Genomic DNA, 21,667 nt, shown 5'->3' with positions numbered 1-21,667 from the left:
CGAGCAAACAAATCAGTCAGCAACGGCAATGGGTATTGATATTTAACAGTGATTTTATTCAAAAGCCGATAATCAATACATGGTCTCAAAGAGCCGTCTTTTTTTGACACAAAGAAAAAACCGGCTCCTAAGGGAGATGACGATGGACGAATATGTCCCTTTTCCAAGGACTCCTTTATATATTCTCGCATAGCAGCATGTTCAGGCACAGACAGATTAAATAAACGACCCTTTGGGTATTTACTACCCGGGATTAAATCTATGGCACAATCGCACTCTCGGTGCGGAGGTAACGAACCAAGCTTGGATTCTTCAAAGACGTCACGATAGTCAGACAGGAACTCAGGAATTTCAGAGGGAATAGATGATGAAATGGAAACCACAGGTACATCCCCATGAGCCCCCTTACATCCCCAGCTCAACACAGACATAGCTTTCCAGTCGAGGACTGGGTTGTGAGATTGCAGCCAAGGCAATCCTAGCACCAAATCATCATGTAGATTATACAGCACCAGAAAGCGAATAATCTCCTGGTGATCCGGATTAATACGCATAGTTACTTGTGTCCAGTATTGTGGTTTATTATTAGCCAATGGGGTGGAGTCAATCCCCTTCAGAGGAATAAGAGTCTCCAAAGGCTCTAAATCATACCCACAGCGTTTGGCAAAGGACCAATCCATAAGACTCAAAGCGGCGCCAGAGTCGACATAGGCGTCCGTGGTAATAGATGACAAAGAGCAAATCAAGGTCACAGATAGAATAAACTTAGACGGTAAGGTGCAAATGGAAACAGATTTATCAAGCTTTTTAGTGCGCTTAGAGCATGCTGATATAACATGAGTAGAATCACCACAATAGAAACACAACCCATTTTTCCGTCTAAAATTCTGCCGCTCGCTTCGGGACAGAATTCTATCACACTGCATACTCTCTGGCGACTTCTCAGTGGACACCGCCAGATGGTGCACTGGTTTGCGCTCCCGCAAACGCCTATCGATCTGAATAGCCATTGTCATGGACTCATTCAGACCCGCAGGCACAGGGAACCCCACCATAACATCCTTAATGGCATCAGAGAGACCCTCTCTAAAAGTCGCCGCCAGGGCGCACTCATTCCACTGAGTAAGCACAGACCATTTACGGAATCTTTGGCAGTAAATTTCCGCTTCATCTTGCCCCTGAGATAGGGACATCAAAGTTTTTTCTGCCTGAAGCTCCAAATGAGGTTCGTCATAAAGCAACCCCAAGGCCAGAAAAAACGCATCCACATTGAGCAACGCAGGATCCCCTGGTGTCAATGAAAAAGCCCAGTCTTGAGGGTCGCCCCGGAGCAAGGAAATCACAATCCTGACCTGCTGTGCAGGGTCTCCGGCAGAGCGAAATTTCAGGGACAAAAATAATTTGCAATTATTTCGAAAATTCTGAAACCCAGATCTATTCCCCGAGAAAAATTCCGGCCAAGGAATTCTCGGCTCAGATACAGGTGCATGAAAAACAAAGTCTTGCAAATTTTGTACCTTCGTGGCGAGATTATTCAAACCTGCAGTTACACTCTGAAGATCCATTACAAACAGGTGGACACAGAGCCATTCAAGGGTTAAGAGGAGGTAAGAAGCAGCTAGACAGCAATTAAGGGCTAGGCAGCAAAACTCTGAGGGGGAAAAAAAAAAAAAAAAAAAAATCCCTTAAACACTTCTTTTTCTCCTGCTTCAGCCCAAACAATTAACACTTTGTTGGCCGGTCAAACTGTCATGTTCTCAATGGCAAGAGAACATAGCATCAGCATATATAGGAACTAGCTCTTGGAAGATGGGAACTGAGCTGACCATGAACTAAACCTAACACACAACTAGCAGTGGCCGGGTAGCATACCTACGTTGATTCTAGATGCCCAGCACCAGCCGGAGAACTAAATAATGCTAGCAGAGGAAAATATTAGTCCTAGCTCACCTCTAGAGAAATACCCCAAAAGGAGACAGAGGCCCCCCACATGTATTGGCGGTGAATTAAGATGAAATAACAAACGTAGTATGAAAAATAGGTTTAGCAAATTTGAGGTCCACTTACTACATAGCAGAAGACAGAAAGGGCACTTTCATGGTCAGCTGAAAACCCTATCAAAACACCATCCAGGAATTACTTTAAAACTCTGGCATTAACTCATAACACCAGAGTGGCAATTCCTGTTCACAAGAGCTTTCCAGACACAGTAACGAAACTACAGCTGTGAACTGGAACAAAAATGCAAAAACAAACATGGACAAGAGTCCAACTTATCTAGTAGTTGTCTAGGAGCAGGAACAAGCACAGAGAGGCTTCTGATAACATTGTTGACCGGCAAGCAACTAACAGAGCAGCAAGGTTATATAGCGACTCCCACATCTTGATGGGAACAGGTGAACAGAGAAGATGAAAACACCAGTTCAATTCCACCAGTAGCCACCGGGGGAGCCCAGAATCCAAATTCACAACAGTTACCACTAATAGAGGTAGATATGTAGGAAAAAAGTGCTTAGTGCGTAAAATAGTAATTCATAAAAAGTTATTTAGATTGATAATGAAAACTATAACACTATATGCAAATATCCAATAAAGTGGAATAATAAGAATTCAAAAATGACTGCAAAGTGCAAAAGGTTTGCTAGATATAATATGCTGCAAACTATGGCCTAGATTACCGTTTCACTCATAAGCATATAATGGATGGAGCCTACCTGATGAGTACACATAAGAGACTGTGGTTGCTGATGATGATTCTAGTGATGTATTAATGCACTGATGGTAGATCTGGTGCTGTATTCATGTACCTGATGGTAGTTCTTGTGATGTATTCATGTACTGATGGTGGTTCTGGTGCTGTAATTATGTGCTGATGGCCCTTCTGGTGATGTATTCATGTACTTATAGTGGGTTTGGTGACCTATTCATGTACTGATGGTGGTTCTGGTGCTGTAATTATGTGCTCATGATGCTTCTGTTGATGTATTCATGTACTGATGGTGCTTATGGTTATTTATCCATGTACTTATGGAGCTTTTGCTAATGTACTCCTGTACTGATGGTGGTTCTGGTGATATATTAATGTACTGATGGTGGTTCTGGTACTGTTTTCATGTACTGATGCTGCTTCTGCTGCTGCATTTATGTACTGATAGCGGTGCAGATGATTTATTCATGTACTGATAGTGGTTCTCGTGATGTAGTCATGTCCTGATGGTTGTTCTTGCTATGTATTAATATACAGATGATGGTTTTGCTGTTATGTTCATGTACTGATGTTTCTGGTGCTGCATTTCTGTATTGTTAGTTGGTCTGGGGATGTATTCATGTATCAATGTGGGTTCTAATGAGTTACCTCAGGATAGCTGGGGCTTCTGGTGTTGTATTCATGTACTAATGGTGGTTGTTGTAATGTAATCATGTACTAAATTGTTAATTCTGGTGTAATATTCATGCACTGATGGTAGTTCTGTATTCATGTACTGATGATGGTTCTGGTGAAATATTAATGCACTAGTGGTGGTTCTGGTGTTGTATTTATGTACTGACGGTGGATCTGGAGCAATATTCATGTAATGATGGTGGCTCGGTGATGTATTTATTTACTGATAGTGGTTCTAGTAATGTACTCATGTACAACAGATGGCGTATTCATGATGATGATGGTGATTCTGCTGCTATGTTAATGTACTAATAGTAATTATGGTGATGCATTTATGTACTGATTCTGGTTCTGGCAATGTATTCATGTATTGATGGTTCTGGTGTCGTATTCATGCACTAATGGGGGTTCTGGTTGTGTATCACATACTGATGATAGTTCTGGTGATGTATTCATGAATTGATGGTTCTGGTGATGCATTTATTTAGTAATAGTGGTTCTAGTGCTGTATTCCTGTACTAATAGTGGTTCTATACACATGTGGTATAGAACTATTTTACCAGCACTATATGGTACTTTTATATGGACTCTATTACACACATGCTGTATAGAACCATTATATGAACACTATATGGTACTTTTATTTGGTATCATCAGTAGCACCGCATTCAGCATTATACACTCCCGCCATATACCTGTGTGGAGAATATCGCCCTCTTCATGATGGTCAGATCGTCGCGGTCCAGGATCTTGCTCATGTCGGGTATTTCGCCCCTGATTAGAGAGGTAGTATAAGATAGTACGTTACACCCCGAGGGGACACTCATCAGCTAGAGTTGGTGGCTCGTACCTCAGCAGCGCCTCATACAGCTTCTTCCCAAACTTCTCCTTTATGGTGTGAGCGGTGTCCCTGAAACCAACACACGGCTTATACTACGAAATAACGTACTGCCCCAACCCCGGGCCGCCGAGCAGAGACGGACTCACCACAGCTGCTTCCTCACCGCCTGACCCTTCAGCGTCTCCACATTGAAGTTATTTGTCTTAGTCGGCATAATGAAGAAGACCACGACCGTGACGTCACTGCGGTGCACCTGAGCCGAGAGGAGGGTGACAATGGACAGGTGGTAATAACCCACGCCGGGGGAGTAATCATGGGAAATGCCCATACCACAGGACTACTGCCGACAACCCGCCTGTACAGGGGGTGATAGGTTGTCAGCCCCGCCCCCTAATGTTATCACCATGCAGTGACCATTATAAGACGCCTCGTACCCGGAGTAGGAAGTTCAGTCTGGACAGAGACTCCAGGAAAATGTCGGCTCCTTTATTGGAATATTCGTAGCGTCCGGCAATGAAGAAGAACAGCGTCTTCTCCACACTGAAGTCCAGGTGTCTGCGGGGAGACACGAAGGGTTAAAGGGGAGAAAAATCCACAACCACCATAGATCACACAGGAGAGATCCATCCGGAGAGATCCACCGAGGGCTCATGAGTAGGGTTGAGCGAAACGGATCGGTCATTTTCATAAGTCGCCGACTTTTGGCAAAGTCTGGTTTCATGAAACCCGACCCGATCCCAGCGTGGGATCGGCCATGCGGTACACGATCTTCGCGCCAAAGTCGCGTTTCATATTTTAATTTCTGCCACAGAAAACCTACTGTGTAGCAGTGGGGCTGATTAAATCACTTGTCTCACATATCCCCCCAAAAAAATAAAATAAAGGGATAATAATCTTGCCAAACCTGTGCATCTGTGCGAGTGCTGTCTGTGGTATCTGTCAGTCATTTTGTGCCACAGGAACTATACCGTGATATAGTGGGCCTGATTCAATCCCTTGTCTCCCATATCCAAAAATAGAGGGACATTTCTATTGCCAGTGTGTGCATCTGCGTCACTCCTGTTAGTGCCATATCTGCCAGCCTCTTTCTGCAAATCAAACTGTGCTGTTGTGTAATACAGTGGGCCTGATTTTTCCCTGGATTCTCCCACACATAAAGAGGGACATTTCTATTGCCAGTGTGTGCATCTGCGTCATTCCGGCTAGTGCCATATCTGCCAGCCTCTTTCTGCCAATCAAACTGTCTACTGTAATACAGTGGCCCTGATTTTTCACTGCATTCTTCCACAAAGAGGGACATTTCTATTGCCAGTGTTTTTATCTGCGTCACTCCTGTTAGTGCCATATCTGCCAGCCTCTTTCTGCTAATCAAACTGTCTAGTGTAACACAGTGGGCCTGAATTTTCACTGCATTCTCCCACACATAAAAAAGGGAGATTTACATTCCCAACAAGTTCACGCACACCTTGTTCCTGGTTTTACAGGACCACATAACGGTTGTTAGTTTGATTACATTTTTCCAATAATGAGGAAGTCTGGTGGAAGAGGTCGTGGCCGCGGGCATTCATTGCCAGCTGGTAATGATGTTAGTGGTGGTGGTGGTGGAGCATCAGGTGGTCGTGGGAAAAGCAGTATAGCCCCTAAGTCTCGAGTTGTTGAACCAGCGTCATCGTCTGGCTACACAAGGCCTCGAAGGCTCCCTTTTCTGGGAGTAGAAAAAATGCTTTTGAAGCCGGAGCAGCAGGAACAAGTATTGGCTTTCATTGCTGACTCTGCCTCTACCTCTTTCTCCTCCTCCTCGGAAAGTGCCAAATGTCAGAGCAGTGCGTCGTCAGTGGATGCTCCCGGTCAGGAACAAGTCGCTTCCTTGCGTCCTTTGTAAGGAGGTTGCTTTCCCTGCTCCTTGCCTGGAACCACTTAGTCAGACAGCTGGGATGTTGGGGGGAAGACGTTCTGCCCTGGACAGAGGGGACCAGGGGACTGCTGGGAAGAGAGGGGAGTGGTCAGAAAAGAGCGGGAGCCCCTACGCAAACACCTGCTACCGGCAAGGCTAAGAAGAAGAAGAAAAAGAAGAAGACAGCAGTTGTTGATGAAGCAGAGAAAGCATATCTCAACCTGACTGATGAGCAGCTCCTAAACCATTTAGTCTGGGAGTATGTACAAGAAGAAAGGCAGAAGGAGATGCGAGAATCGCTTGTATCTGACTCCCCTCCAAAGAACAAAGAGAAGCACGAAGAGTCCTCGCCCGTGGAATGGCGAGCTTTAAGAGAGGGGGAATGTAAGGAGGTTGCTTTCCCTGCTCCTTGCCTGGAACCACTTAGTCAGACAGCTGGGTTGTTGGGGGGAAGACGTTTTGCCCTGGACAGAGGGGACCAGGGGACTGCTGGGAAGAGAGAGGGGAGTGGTCAGAAAAGAGCGGGAGAGCAGAGAGAAGGCAGCGCGCCAAAGAGAGGGCAGGCTGCAGCGCCGTGCTCCCCTAAACGTAGTGCTCCCCGTGAGGGCACTGAGGCTGAGATCCCCACCAGAGTGAAGGCTGGATGCGGGGGTGTAGATTTGGAAGCCTCCTGAATCAGAGACAGTGACTGTGCAGCCCTGATGACCGCAGTGACAAGCAAAAGATCCCTGAGTGTGATAAGTAACTGCCCAGTGTGTGTGTGTGAGCGTTATTACAGAGAGACTGTCAGCCTGGTGCACAGAGGCTCCTGCAGCAGCGACGGAGGCTGTGCTATTTCCTGGTTCCAGTTTCACTTTGAGAAGAACAGGCTGCAGAGACTTGACCCCGGACTTTCCAGGAGACACAGAAAAGACTTCAGGATCTCAAGCCCTGCTGGTGACTGTATCCACATTGGGAAAAAAGGACCCTCCAGTCAGGACCTCCCTGGGCTGATAAGTTACCAGAACACTCGTTAACCCTTTTGGTTCCGCTTAATTGTTTACTGTTTACTGTTTGACTCCATTAACCCCCTGTTTACTCCCTGCAAGGAGAATTTTACCCCTGTTAATAAATCCCCTTCAACAGTTGGTCTGTCTGTTCCGTGGTGACATACTCAGTACCTGCATCCTATTACACTTGGCGTAGTCAGCAGGATGTCACACGGTAGCGCGGAAGGGGCAGACCAAGCAGTTGAGGGAGGTCCCAGGTCTAGCATCTCCCTGGGAGCCATGTTAGCTAACCTGCCAAAATTTTCAGGGAGTAATGTCATGTGGGGTTGGACGGAGCGCATCCGAGGGATGATGCGGATGCATCCTATGACACCGGCTCTGCAGGCGGAAATAGCTGTGATGGCCCTAGAGGGGGATGCACGGGACTCTGTTATGCTCAGACCCCCCCAGGCGAGAGATACCCTGGACAAAGTATTACGTATACTTGAGGAGACGCATGGGGACCCCACTGACGTAGGGGAGCTGCGCATGCGACTGTTCCGCTGGGTACAAAGAGAGGGGGAGACCGTGACGCAATATATGAACGCACTGCAGGAGCTTCATACTGCTATTATACGGAAGGACGGCGTAGGTGTGGGGTCAGTTGACGTTGTGCTGCGAGACCAACTGGTGACAGGTTTGCGAGATGTGTTGATGACACAGGCCCTGCGAGAGCGCATGCGCGTAAAGCTAGATATGACTTTCTCTGAGGTCGGGAGTGAGGCACGCACACGCGAGCAAGAGCAAGGGGTGGTAGTGCCAGTGGGAAAGGTATGGAGCAGGGAGGTAACAGCCCCTCAATGGGTAGAAGACTTGAAGAAGGAGGTTAAGCGAGTCCGTGAGGAGGTGGCTGAATATAAGAAGATCCCTGCTGCAGAGTACAGCCCTCCGGTGCGAGAAAGAGAGACCGCCCTCCAAAGTGAGACTAGTGCCGCTCGGCGAAGAAGACTGCCTAGATGCTACAACTGCGGAGCACCCAGTCAAAATGAAGAGGAGGCGATGTGGACCCGAGATTCCCAGCTGAAGATAAGAAGAATCTGGGAGGAGATTGAGAGTCTGGGGAAAGCCCTTACTGCCGTTTTGGGGACCAGCGATATACCCCGAGGTAACGTGCGGGAGCCGCCAGAAAGAGTTAGAGGAGAGGTGCGCAGCATGAAGAAGGCTTCGGTGGTGGCCCCAGAGTGTAACTGTGTATCCTGGGGTGAAGAGCAACCGCAGATGAGAGGTGTTCCCCCGCTGAGGTCAACGATCCAGACTGAAGCACCCTCCAGACAGACGCAGACGTGAGTGCTGGACGTGCAGAAAGGTGGGACACATGTCCAGAAATTGCCCTACCCGAGAAGAGCGGTGGCAGAGATCCGCTCGCCCCTCTGAGGGTCCTGCTAACTGAAGGGAACATCGCCCCTGGAGGGAATGGTACGGCAGGAAGAGAACAGTTCCACCTAAGGCAAGACAGTACCATGATGTCGGACGCCAAGGAGAGATGGAGAAGGTGTCAAGCATCTCTGGTGAAATTACTGCGCTGTCCCAACGCGTAAAGGCGAGCCTAGTGGATCTACAGCCTGGGTCTGAAGGTTTTATTGGTGAGACTCAGCCCGGAGGAAAGAAAGTGACGTTCGCTCGAGAAGACCACCGAAGTGCTTTACTACCTTGCCCAGCACGAGTTCCCGAAGGAGAGAAAGTGCCAAGTGTTCCTGCGACACTCGTTTTCAAGGTCCGAGCCAATGAGAAGGAGAAACCACTGATGTCATCCCCTGAGGTGAAGAATGTGCTGGCTGTCAGCTCACCAGTTCCTGATCGGACAGGGGAAACGGAACAGCTGTGTGAGACAGGGCGTGTGGTTGAGAAGCCCTGGGAAGTGATGTCCGCAGAGCCCGGCGCAGATGACAAAGAGTCCGGCCTGCATGGTCTTAATTCATCTGACTCAAGCTTCGACGAGAATGCTCCTGTCAAAGAGAGGGGGAGCTATGGAGAAGAATTGCTTGAACTAAGCCCCCAGACTGAGGAACCCGAGCAAGAAGCCCCTACGCAAACACCTGCTACCGGCAAGGCTAAGAAGAAGAAGAAAAAGAAGAAGACAGCAGTTGTTGATGAAGCAGAGAAAGCATATCTCAACCTGACTGATGAGCAGCTCCTAAACCATTTAGTCTGGGAGTATGTACAAGAAGAACTTTACATGCGTTTGCATATTTCCCATAAGGGATGGGGGCAGTGTTCTGGATCACTGCAATGAGAAACACGTGATGGTGTCTCCGCAGTGTTGGATGTTTTGGTCTCCCCGAGGTCATTCATCTGTTCCTTTATAGCCTTTCACCAGGCACTGCTCCTAATAGCCAGTTTCCTACTCCACACTGATGAGGGGCAAAAACCCCGAAACAGCTGTTTGTGGATGGATACCATGCTTGGCATAGGTGGTCTTCCTTTATTGGATATTCTCCTTTATTGGATGCTGCCCTTCCCGTGTTTGTTCCTTCCTGGAGAAAGGCCTGGCTATTCATTGCTTGCGTTGAGAAACACGTGATGGTGTCTCCGCAGCTTACTTTACATGCGTTTGCATATTTCCCATAAGGGATGGGGGCAGTGTTCTGGATCACTGCGTTGAGAAACACGTGATGGTGTCTCCGCAGTGTTGGATGTTTTGGTCTCCCCGAGGTCATTCATCTGTTCCTTTATGTACAAGAAGAAAGGCAGAAGGAGATGCGAGAATCGCAGGTATCTGACTCCCCTCCAAAGAACAAAGAGAAGCACGAAGAGTCCTCGCCCGTGGAATGGCGAGCTTTAAGAGAGGGGGAATGTAAGGAGGTTGCTTTCCCTGCTCCTTGCCTGGAACCACTTAGTCAGACAGCTGGGTTGTTGGGGGGAAGACGTTTTGCCCTGGACAGAGGGGACCAGGGGACTGCTGGGAAGAGAGAGGGGAGTGGTCAGAAAAGAGCGGGAGAGCAGAGAGAAGGCAGCGCGCCAAAGAGAGGGCAGGCTGCAGCGCCGTGCTCCCCTAAAAGTAGTGCTCCCCGTGAGGGCACTGAGGCTGAGATACCCACCAGAGTGAAGGCTGGATGTGGGGGTGTAGATTTGGAAGCCTCCTGAATCAGAGACAGTGACTGTGCAGCCCTGATGACCGCAGTGACAAGCAAAGATCCCTGGTGTGATAAGTAACTGCCCAGTGTGTGTGTGACAGCGTTATTACAGAGAGACTGTCAGCCTGGTACACAGAGGCTCCTGCAGCAGCGACGGAGGCTGTGCTATTTCCTGGTTCCAGTTTCACTTTGAGAAGAACAGGCTGCAGAGACTTAACCCCGGACTTTCCAGGAGACACAGAAAAGACTTCAGGATCTCAAGCCCTGCTGGTGACTGTATCCACATTGGGAAAAAAGGACCCTCCAGTCAGGACCTCCCTGGGCTGATAAGTTACCAGAACACTCGTTAACCCTTTTGGTTCCGCTTAATTGTTTACTGTTTGACTCCATTAACCCCCTGTTTGCTCCCTGCGAGGAGAATTTTACCCCTGTTAATAAATCCCCTTCAACAGTTGGTCTGTCTGTTCCGTGGTGACATACGCAACCCTGCATTCTATTACACCTTCACCCAGAACAACAGTGAAGGATGCGTCGGGTGACACAACTGGTTACTCCATGGAGCTCTTTACACATACCGTTCCTGGGTTAGAAAGGGAAATTGTTAACAGGCCATGCCCATTACAAGATGAATCGGACATGGAGTGCACAGATGCACAGCCAGATTATAATGCTGTTCCTTTGACTCAGATCAGAACATTGTCCTCGCAGTGTACTGATCCAGAATCTGACCCCGAGGAGACTATGGAGCCCCGTCACGAACGCTATAGCACCGGCTTACACGGTGACCCGGAGGAAGGTGCACAGAACATAGAAGAGGAGGTCATAGATGACCCAGTTGTTGACCCCGATTGGCAGCCATTGGGGGAACAGGGTGCAGGCTGCAGTAGCTCTGAAGCGGAGGAGGAGGAGCCGCAGCAGGCATCAACATCGCAACAGGTTCCATCTGGCAGGCCCGTATCTGGCCAAAAACGTGTGGCAAAACCAAAACCAGTTGTAGGACAGCGTGGCCATCAGGTTCAAGTAGCTCAGTGTGCAATGCCTAAAAAGGTATCCGATAGGAAGCGTGCAGTGTGGAATTTTTTTAACCAAGATCCCAATGATCAGCGCAAAGTCATCTGTAAGAAATGCTCCAGGACCTTCAGCAGAGGTCAGAATGTTAAAAATTTAAATACAAGTTGCATGCATCGACATTTAACCACCATGCACTTGCAAGCCTGGACACACTACCAAACATCCCTTAATGTTGTAGCACCCTCTCACAATGAAGCTAATCAGCAAGGCGGCATCCCTTCCCTCACTGTAAGCCCACCATTTCCCGCACCACCTGCAGGTAATGTTGTGGTTTCGTCGCAAGGCCAAAGCAGTCAGGGAATCACCAGGCTCGTGGTCGGAAAAACTGTATGTAGGGCACCATCAAGAATACCATCACCAACCCTCTCTGTCACCCATGTCCACCGGCACCCCCGCTAGTTCCACTGTATGCAGCTCTCCAGTCCAGCTCACCCTACATGAGACTCTCGTTAGGAAAAGGAAGTACTCATCCTCGCATCCGCATACACAGGGTTTGAACGCCCACATTGCTAGACTAATCTCGTTAGAGATGATGCCCTACCGGTTAGTTGAAACCGAAGCTTTCAAAGCCCTGATGGACTACGCTGTACCACGCTACGAGCTACCCAGTCGACACTTCTTTTTGAGAAAAGCCATCCCAGCCCTCCACCAGCATGTAAAAGACCGCATTGTCCATGCGCTCAGGCAATCTGTGAGTAGAAAGGTGCACCTGACAACAGATGCATGGACCAGTAGGCATGGCCAGGGGCGTTACGTCTCCATCACGGCTAACTGGGTTAATGTGGTGGATGCAGGGTCCAGAGGGGACAGTAATATTGGGACAGTTCTGCCTAGCCCACGGTGTAGGAAACAGTTGGCTGTAGGCGTTCGTCCCCCCTCGTCCTCCAGCAGAAGCGAGAGCTCGTCCACAGACCGCAGTCGCACCAGCACTCCATCCGCAGCTGCCACTGTTGAACTCCAGGTGTCCAATTATGGAACAGCTAGTGGCGTCAGCAGGCTGTGTTGGCAATGAAGTGTTTGGGCGACAACAGACACACCGCGGAAGTTCTGTCCGAGTTCTTGCAGAAAGAAACTCAGTCATGGCTGGGCACTGTACATCTTGAGGCAGGCAAGGTAGTCAGTGACAACGGAAGGAATTTTATGGCTGCCATAGCCCTTTCAGAACTGAAACACATACCTTGCCTGGCTCACACCTTAAACCTGGTGGTGCAGTGCTTCCTGAAAAGTTATCCGGGGTTACCCGACCTGCTGCTGAAAGTGCGCAGACTTTGCTCGCACATCCGCCGTTCGCCCGTACACTCCAGCCGTATGCTCAACCATCAGCGATTGCTGAATCTTCCCCAGCACCGCCTAATAATCGACGTTGCAACAAGGTGGAACTCCACACTGCACATGCTTCAGAGACTGTGCGAACAGAGGCGTGCTGTTATGTATTTGTGGGAGGATACACATACACGGGCAGGCAGTTGGATGGCAGACATGGAGTTGTCAGGTGTGCAGTGGTCGAAGCTACAAGACCTGTGTCAAGTCCTTCAGTGTTTTGAGGAATGCACACGGCTGGTTAGTGCAGACAACGCCATAATAAGCATGAGCATCCCCCTAATGCGTCTGCTGATGCAAAGTTTTACGCACATAAAGGAGCAGGCGTCTGCAGCCGAGGAAGAGGAAAGCCTTGATGACAGTCAGCCATTGTCTGCTCAGGGAAGTCTACAGGACGAGGTGGCGGGCGAAGAGGAGGAGGACGAGGAGGATGATGGGGATGACTATTTGTTGGATGAGGAAGCTTCTCAGGGGGCAATAGAAACTGCTGGCGGTGCTAGGCCGGGTTCTGGGTTTTTGAGGGAGACAAGTGAAGTGGATTTGCCAGAAAGTGCTCCTCAACCCAGCATAAGCACTGACTTGACAACTGGAACATTGGCCCACATGGCGGATTATGCCTTGCGTATCCTCAAAAGGGACCCACGCATTTTAAAAATGATGACAGATGACGATTACTGGTTGGCCTGCCTCCTTGACCCTCGCTATAAAGGCAAATTGCAAAATATCATGCCACATGAGAACCTTGAGCAAATATTGGCTACCAAACAAGCTACTCTTGTAGACCGTTTGGTTCAGGCATTCCCAGCACACAGCGCCGGTGATGGTTCTCACACAAGCTGCAGGGGGCAACAGGGCAGAGGTGTTAGAGGTGCACAGATAAGAAGTGGCATTGGACAGAGGGGTTTTCTGACCAGGTTGTGGAGTGATTTCGCAATGACCGGTGACAGGACAGGTACTGCAGCATCTATTCAAAGTGACAGGAGACAACATTTGTCCAGTATGGTTACTAACTATTTTTCCTCCATTATCGATGTTCTCCCTCAACCGTCATTCCCCTTTGATTACTGGGCATCCAAATTAGACACCTGGCCTGAATTGGCAGAATATGCAGTGCAGGAGCTTGCTTGCCCAGCAGCTAGTGTGCTATCAGAAAGAGTATTCAGTGCTGCTGGTTCAATACTGACCGAAAAAAGGACTCGTCTGGCTACCCAAAATGTGGATGATCTCACCTTCATTAAAATGAACCACTCCTGGATTTCAAATTATTTTGCCCCACCTTCCCCTGCTGACACGTAGCTTGCCTGAAAAAAGGTCTTGCTTGTGGACTGGTCTTACTGAGTGCTCCAATCTCTTAATTTGCAGCAGCTGTTTGTCCAGCATACGACATGTTTACACCTCCCTAAATGGGAAAACTCCCCCCACGGGGCCGTGGTCTCGCCACTTGTGGCAAGCACCCGTCAGAGTGCCGTTTGTCTGAAGAGGTGGGTGTGCCCACTTTTGGTCGACGGCACTGGCACTGGGTCCCTCATAGTACAATGACGTGTCTCTGGCGGTGGTGGCACGCACCCAACGTCAGACACACCGTTGTAACATGAGGGGCCCTGGGCTTGTACCGCCGGCCAGGAGAGAGTGTCCCCCCCCCCAAGGTAAAACAGTGCTCTACCACTGGCAAAATTATCTGTCGCTGCTCCACCACTGTTTAGTCTATGCGCTGACATCCTTCCATGCCTGGCACAGACAATAACAGTTTGTTGACATGTATGATGCTAGTTAAAATAGTCAGGGGCCCTGTCCTACATTTACACCAGTGTATACTTTGCGCCAAATTACAATGTCTGAAAGTCAGCATAGGAGCACACCCCTGTACCTAAGTATGCCACCCTTTTTTTTTTTTTTTGGGGGGGGGGTTATTTTTGTTTTGGATACATTAACATCACTTTAGGTTTTGGGACTCGGCGTACTTACTGTGTCAGACACTCCTTCCAATTGTCCTCCACTGACCACACCAATGCTGCCTGTGTACCCCTGCCACCTAATGGAAGCTGCATAGAGCCTATTTTATTATTTTAGGCCTAGGAAGTCTGTCTGCGGTACCTCCTTCCAATTGTCCTCCACTGACCACACCAATGCTGCCTGTGTACCCCTGTAACCAATTTAAAACTGCATAGACCCAACTTTTTTAGTTAACACATACTACCTTTGTCTGTCTGCGCCACTAAATCACGCTGTCCTCCACTGAAAAAGCTGAGCTTCAATCTTCAGGCTCTCATTAAGTATTTTTAAATATAACACTACAGTTGCCCTACTACTTGGGTTGGGGCCTAGTAACGGTGTCTGCCGCTCCTTGGTGTTCTCCTCCTCCTTGGTGTTCTCCAGGTTTACTTGTCTGAGCTTCAATCTTCCGGCTCTCATTAAGTATTTTTACATGTAACACTGCAATTGCCCTACTACTTGGGTTGGGGCTTAGTAACAGTGTCTGCCGCTCCTTGGTGTTCTCCTCCTCCTTGGTGTTCTCCTCCAGGTTTCCTTGTCTGAGCTTCAATCTTCCGGCTCTCATTAGGTATTTTTAAATGTAACACTGCAGTTGCCCTACTACTTGGGTTGGGGCCTAGTAACGGTGTCTGCCGCTCCTTGGTGTTCTCCTCCTCCTTGGTGTTCTCCTCCAGGTTTACTTGTCTGAGCTTCAATCTTCCGGCTCTCATTAAGTATTTTTACATGTAACACTGCAATTGCCCTACTACTTGGGTTGGGGCTTAGTAACAGTGTCTGCCGCTCCTTGGTGTTCTCCTCCTCCTTGGTGTTCTCCTCCAGGTTTACTTGTCTGAGCTTCAATCTTCCGGCTCTCATTAAGTATTTTTACATGTAACACTGCAATTGCCCTACTACTTGGGTTGGGGCCTAGTAACGGTGTCTGCCGCTCCTTGGTGTTCTCCTCCTCCTTGGTGTTCTCCTCCAGGTTTCCTTGTCTGAGCTTCAATCTTCCGGCTCTCATTAGGTATTTTTAAATGTAACACTGCAGTTGCCCTACTACTTGGGTTGGGGCCTAGTAACGGTGTCTGCCGCTCCTTGGTGTTCTCCTCCACTGAACAAAGCAGTGCCGCCTGTTTCCTACTGTTAGCAATTTAGAACTGCATTTAGCCTAGTTACTTATTTGCCCCTACTCACTGTGTCAGCCTCTCATTACAATTGTCCTCCACTGAACAAAGCAGTGCCGCCTGGTTAGTCCTGTTACCAATTTTGATCTGCATTTAGCCTACTTTATTCTTTGGCCCTATATCTGTTTCCTCCTCATCCTGCCCATTGCCCAGCCACTGCTAGATGAGTCTGCTGGTACATTGACCCAGACCACTACATTCCCCTTGTACTCTACACAGCCAGAATCTGACCCTGCTGAAAGTAAGGTTCCCCTTCCAGAATACTATACCACCTTACACGGGGACAAAGAGGAAGGTGCAGGTGAAAGAGCAGGTTCCTTCATCAGGTGGGGGGGCCCACTCGTTGGCGACGTCACTGGCACAGGGCCCCTCAGAGTACGCAAAAGTGTCGCTGCTGGTGGGAGGTGCCCCCGCCATGCAAACACACCGCCGTACTGTGAGGGGCCCTGTGCCAGTGCCAATGCGAACGAGTGGGACCCCCTGCTTGCTCAGGATCACAGCACTTGCAACGTTGCAATACTTACCTCTAACTGCTCCACCGCCGTGACGTAGTCCACGATTCCTGGGCCCACTGAAAACTTGAACCAGCCCTACCCCCCACAACTTTAGCCAAATGACCCTGGCTACCTATTATTGTAAGGTAAATTAAGATTGACAAGCTTCAGAAACAAGAATTGATGTTTTTGGCATTAAAATGGGCACTGTAGGTGTTTTCCTGGCCTCCACTCACTGCCAACTATGCTTCCCCATTGACTTGCATTGGGTTTCGTGTTTCGGCCGAACAACGACCCCGACTTTGCAAGAAGATCGGCCGATTTCACTCGACTCGACTTTTGACAAAGTCGGGTTTCGCAAAACCCGACTCGACCCCTAAAAAGTAAAAGTCGCTCAACCCTACTCATGAGTGCTCCTCTACACTGGAAACAAATGTGCCAAAACCTCAGCTGTGACAAGAACCAGCAAGAACTCACTCTGCAGATAAAAAGAGGAATGTCCACATTCACTGACAGCAAGCAGACATGATTACAGAGAGAAGGAGTGACCGCAGCTCTGGAGGTGACTGGAGGATAAGACACGATGTAACAGCAGAATAGTGAGTGCAGCTCTAGGGGTGACTGGAGGATAAGACACGATGTAACAGCAGAATAGTGAGTGCAGCTCTGGAGGTGACTGGAGGATAAGACACGATGTAACAGCAGAATAGTGAGTGCAGCTCTGGGGGTGACTGGAGCACAGGTGACTGTTCCGTTTGGACCCCGTACCCGTAGAAGTGTCCGCGGATGAACTCCTGGATCCGGGCCTTGTACAGGGAGTGCAGGTTCTGGAATTCGTGCGTGGCGGAGAACTTCTTGATGTTGAGGCCGTTGGGGGTGATGACATCTGTGGGTGCAGAGCAGGCGGACATTGCTGCTGGCGGACATTGCTGCTGGCAGTGGGTAACGCTTTGCCGTGTCGCCCCCCTCACTCGCCGCCCGTTACCTGCTTTCCTCTTCAGCATGTGCTCGGCCTCGATGCCGGTGATCTGGGACACGGTGGTGAAGACGTGGGCGCAGTGGGCGGCGGCGCGCTCCATGCAGTATCGGTGATAGATCTGTCGCTCTCCGGCTTCTTTATCGATATCAAACTAAGAGACAGAAAATGAGGCGCGAGGCAGCAGAGGCTCCGACTGTCAATCACCCGGGGCTCGGGGCCGCAGCTCTCGGTTTTCTCCGCGCCGCTGACATTTGCGCTGCAGTGAGTCGCGCGCGGCTCGGACGCTCCTCTCTGCCACCATTAGTCAGGTAACTTTCTGACAGACGGTAACATTTCTATGTGATCCGACTCCTAACGAGAGACGTCCGCAGCCGAAGAAAGGTCAGCGAGGCCCAAAGGCCACGGAGGAGGCGAGCGCTGCGGCCGGAGCTGCCCCGCCACCTGCGAAGGTCAGACGCGTCATCCCCGTACAGCCGCACTCCGCCACACCGAGGGCAGAGCACCTAACCTTTACAGGCTGAGATTCTACAAAGGCAGCCCCCCACATCCAATCCCGCTCATCGCCCCCCGCCTCCGATCCCGCTCATCACCCCCCGCATGCAATCCCTCTCATCACCCCCGCATCCGATCCCACTCATTGCCGCCCGCATGCAATAACGCTCATCACCCCCGCATCCGATCCCGCTCATCGCCCACCTGCATCCGATCCCACTCATCGTCTCCCGCATCCAATCCCGCTCATCGCCCCCCGCCTCCGATCCCTCTCATCACCCCCCGCATGCAATCCCTCTCATCACCCCCGCATCCGATCCCACTCATTGCCGCCCGCATGCAATAACGCTCATCACCCCCGCATCCGATCTCACTCATCGCCCTCCGCCTCCGATCCCGCTCATCGCCCCCTGCCTCCGATCCCACTCATCACCCCCGCATCCAATCCTGCTCATCGCCCTGCATCCAATCCCGCTCATCACCCCCGCATCCAATCTCACTCATCGCCCTCCGCATCCAATCTCACTCATCGCCCTCCGCCTCCGATCCCGCTCATCGCCCCCTGCCTCCGATCCCACTCATCACCCCCGCATCCAATCCTGCTCATCGCCCTGCATCCAATCCCGCTCATCGCCCCCACGTCCGATCGTCCCCCGCTTCCGATCTCACTCATCCCCCCACCTCCGATCCCACTCATCATCCCCCTCATCCGATCCTGCTCTTCGCCCCCGCATCTGATCCCGCTCATTGCCCCCCGCATCCAATCCCGCTCATCGGCCCCTGCATCTGATCCCGCTCATGGCCCCCCCGCATCCGATCCCCACCGCTTCCGATCCCGCTCATCACCCCCGCATCCGATCCTGCTCATCGCCCCCCCGCATCCGATCCCACTCATCATCCCCCTCATCCGATCCCGCTCATCGCCCCCCGCATCCAATCCTGCTCATCGCCCTGCATCCAATCCCGCTCATCGCCCCCACGTCCGATCGTCCCCCGCTTCCGATCTCACTCATCCCCCCACCTCCGATCCCACTCATCATCCCCCTCATCCGATCCTGCTCTTCGCCCCCGCATCTGATCCCGCTCATTGCCCCCCGCATCCAATCCCGCTCATCGGCCCCTGCATCTGATCCCGCTCATGGCCCCCCCGCATCCGATCCCCACCGCTTCCGATCCCGCTCATCACCCCCGCATCCGATCCCGCTCATCGCCCCCCCGCATCCGATCCCACTCATCATCCCCCTCATCCGATCCCGCTCATCGCCCCCCGCATCCGATCCCGCTCATCACCCCCGCATCCGATCCCGCTCATCGCCCCCCGCATCCGATCCCGCTTATCGCCCCCTGCATCCGATCCCGCTCATCGCCCCCGCATCCAATCCCGCTCATCGCCCACCGCATCCGATCCCGCTCATCTTCCCCCTCATCCGATTTCGCTCATCGCCCCCCGCATCCGATCCCGCTCATCGCCCCCCGCGTCCGATCCCGCTCATCGCCCCCCGCGTCCGATCCCGCTCATCGCCCCCCGCGTCCGATCCCGCTCATCGCCCCCCGCGTCCGATCCCGCTCATCGCCCCCCGCGTCCGATCCCACTCATCGCCCCCCGCGTCCGATCCCGCTCATCGCCCCTTGCGTCCGATCCCACTCATCGCTCCCGCGTCCGATCCCACTCATTGCCCCCCGCGTCCGATCCCACTCATTGTCCCCCACGTTTGAGCCCACTCATTGCCCCCCGCGTCTGATCCCACTTATTGCCCCCGCCTCCGATCCAACTCATCACCCCCACATCCGATCCCACTCAACACCCCTCTATGTCCGATCCCACTCATTGACTCCGCGTCCGATCCCGCTCATCGCCCCCACGTATGATCCCACTCATCACCCCCATGTCAGATCCTACTCATTGCCCTCACGTCCGATCCCACTCATTGCCCTCGCATCCGATCCCGCTCATCGCCCCCGCATACAATCCCACTCATCGCCCCCATGTCCGATCTCACTTATTGCCCCCACATTCGATCCCACTCATTACCCCCTGCATCCGATCCCACTCATCATCCCCGCATCCAATCCCACTCATCACCTCCCATGTCAGATCCCACTCATTGCCCCCCGCGTCCGATCCCACTCATCACCCCTGCATCCAATCCCACTCATCACCTCCCGTGTCCGATCCCACTTATTGCCCCCTGCCTCCGATCCCACTCATTGCCTCCCACATCTGATCCCACTCATCACCCCCGCGTCTGATCCCACTCATCGCCCCCGCGTCCGATCCCACTCATCACACCCCCGTGTCTGATCCCACTCATCACCCCCGCATCCAATCCCACTCATCACCTCCCGTGTCCGATCCCACTCATCACCCCCGCATCCGATCCCGCTCATCGCCCATGCGTATGATCCCACTCATCACCCCCATGTCCGATCCCACTCACTGCCCCCGCATCCGATCCCACTCATCACCCCTCCGTGTCCGATCCCACTCATTGCCCCCGTATCCGATCCCACTCATGCCCCCCGTGTCCGATCCCACTCATCGCCCCCGCATACGATCCCACTCATTGCCCCCTCGCGTTCGATCCCACTCATCGCCCCCCCGCGTCCTATCCCGCTCATGACCCGCCGCATCTGATCCCACTCATCATCCCCCGTGTCCAATCCCACTCATTGCCCCCCGCGTCCGATCCCACTCATTGCCCCCCACGTCCGATCCCACTCATTGCCCCCCGCATCCGATCCCTTTCATCACTCTGCATCCGATCCCGCTCATCGCCCCCACATACGATCCCACTCATTGCCCCCGCGTCCGATCCCATTTATCGCCCCCCCCACGTCCGATCCCGCTCGTCACCCCCCGCTTCCAATCCCATCATCACCCCTGCATACGATCGCACTCATTGCCCCCCACGTCCGATCCCACTCATCGCCTCTCTGCGTCCGATCCCACTCATCACCCCCCGCATCCGATCCTGCTCATTGCCCCCCACGTCTGTTCCCGCTCATCGCCCCCACATCCGATCCCGCTCGTCGCCCCCCCGAGTCGGATCCTATGCACAGTTGGTCTGTGGTGACCCCCGTCTGAGATGAGTGGCTGCATTTGCCTTGGGTCTGTGAGGACCCCATTAGCCATGTGTCTGGCGGTCTGAGCATGCTCCGTACAAGCTCTGACAGTCTGCTGCTCTCTGTTAGCTCTCAGGTTGCGCACCGAGGCCGTGCCGCATCGCAGGGACTGGAGCTGTGTCTCCCAGCATCGCCCCCTCACCTGGTCCAGTCTGTTGTAGAAGTCCACATTCGCGGCGCACAGGTATCGCCCCAGCAGGGTCGCGTGGGTGGTGAAGATTGTAGCCACGGGCAGCTTGTGGAATCGGCATAGGATGAGCCCAGCGCCGGCCTGCCACTCATGGAAGTGAGCGATGACATTCGGCCGGTCCTGGAGCTGCTCGGTCAGCTGTAAGAAACAGCGCAGATGTGACCCTGGGGTGGTGGTACTGGGATGGTGGGGGTAGTGGGATGGTGGGGATGGGGTACTGGGATGGTGGTGGCACTGGGATATTGGAGGTGGTGGTACTCGGATGGTGAGAGTGGGGGTACTGGGATGGTGGTGGTACTGGGATATTGGAGGTGATGGTGCTGGGATGGTGGTGGTACTGGGATGGTGGGGGTAGTGGAATGGTGGAGGTGGTTGTACTGGGATGGTGGTGGTACTTGGATATTGGAGGTGGTGGTACTGGGTTGGTGGGGGTACTGGGATGGTGGTGGCACTGGGATATTGGAGGTGATGGTACTGGGATGGTGGGGGTAGTGGAATGGTGGAGGTGGTTGTACTGGGATGGTGGTGGTACTTGGATATTGGAGGTGGTGGTACTGGGTTGGTGGTGGTACTGGGATGGTGGGGGTAGTGGAATGGTGGGGGTGGTTGTACTGGGATGGTGGT

At 51.8% G+C, this 21,667-nt stretch overlaps 1 protein-coding gene across 2 annotated transcripts in view; it reads right to left on the bottom strand.

The window, feature by feature from the left end:
- GYS2 (glycogen synthase 2) overlaps nt 1-21,667 on the bottom strand; it is a 171,710-nt gene that overhangs the window by 105,594 nt on the left and 44,449 nt on the right. For both annotated transcript variants that reach the window (XM_077261412.1, XM_077261414.1), the window contains exons 4-10: nt 20,996-21,181; nt 17,245-17,389; nt 17,028-17,145; nt 4,658-4,778; nt 4,370-4,476; nt 4,233-4,292; nt 4,078-4,156 (exon numbers count right to left, since the gene is read on the bottom strand). In XM_077261412.1, coding sequence (XP_077117527.1) covers nt 4,078-4,156; nt 4,233-4,292; nt 4,370-4,476; nt 4,658-4,778; nt 17,028-17,145; nt 17,245-17,389; nt 20,996-21,181 — 816 coding nt within the window. The remainder of the gene's footprint in view (nt 1-4,077; nt 4,157-4,232; nt 4,293-4,369; nt 4,477-4,657; nt 4,779-17,027; nt 17,146-17,244; nt 17,390-20,995; nt 21,182-21,667) is intronic.

The sequence above is a fragment of the Ranitomeya variabilis genome, chromosome 5 (assembly GCF_051348905.1).
Source record: "Ranitomeya variabilis isolate aRanVar5 chromosome 5, aRanVar5.hap1, whole genome shotgun sequence".
Lineage (NCBI taxonomy): Eukaryota > Metazoa > Chordata > Amphibia > Anura > Dendrobatidae > Ranitomeya > Ranitomeya variabilis.
The sequence above is the reverse complement of the archived record's forward strand: the minus strand, read 5'-3'. Positions and strand labels throughout refer to the sequence as shown.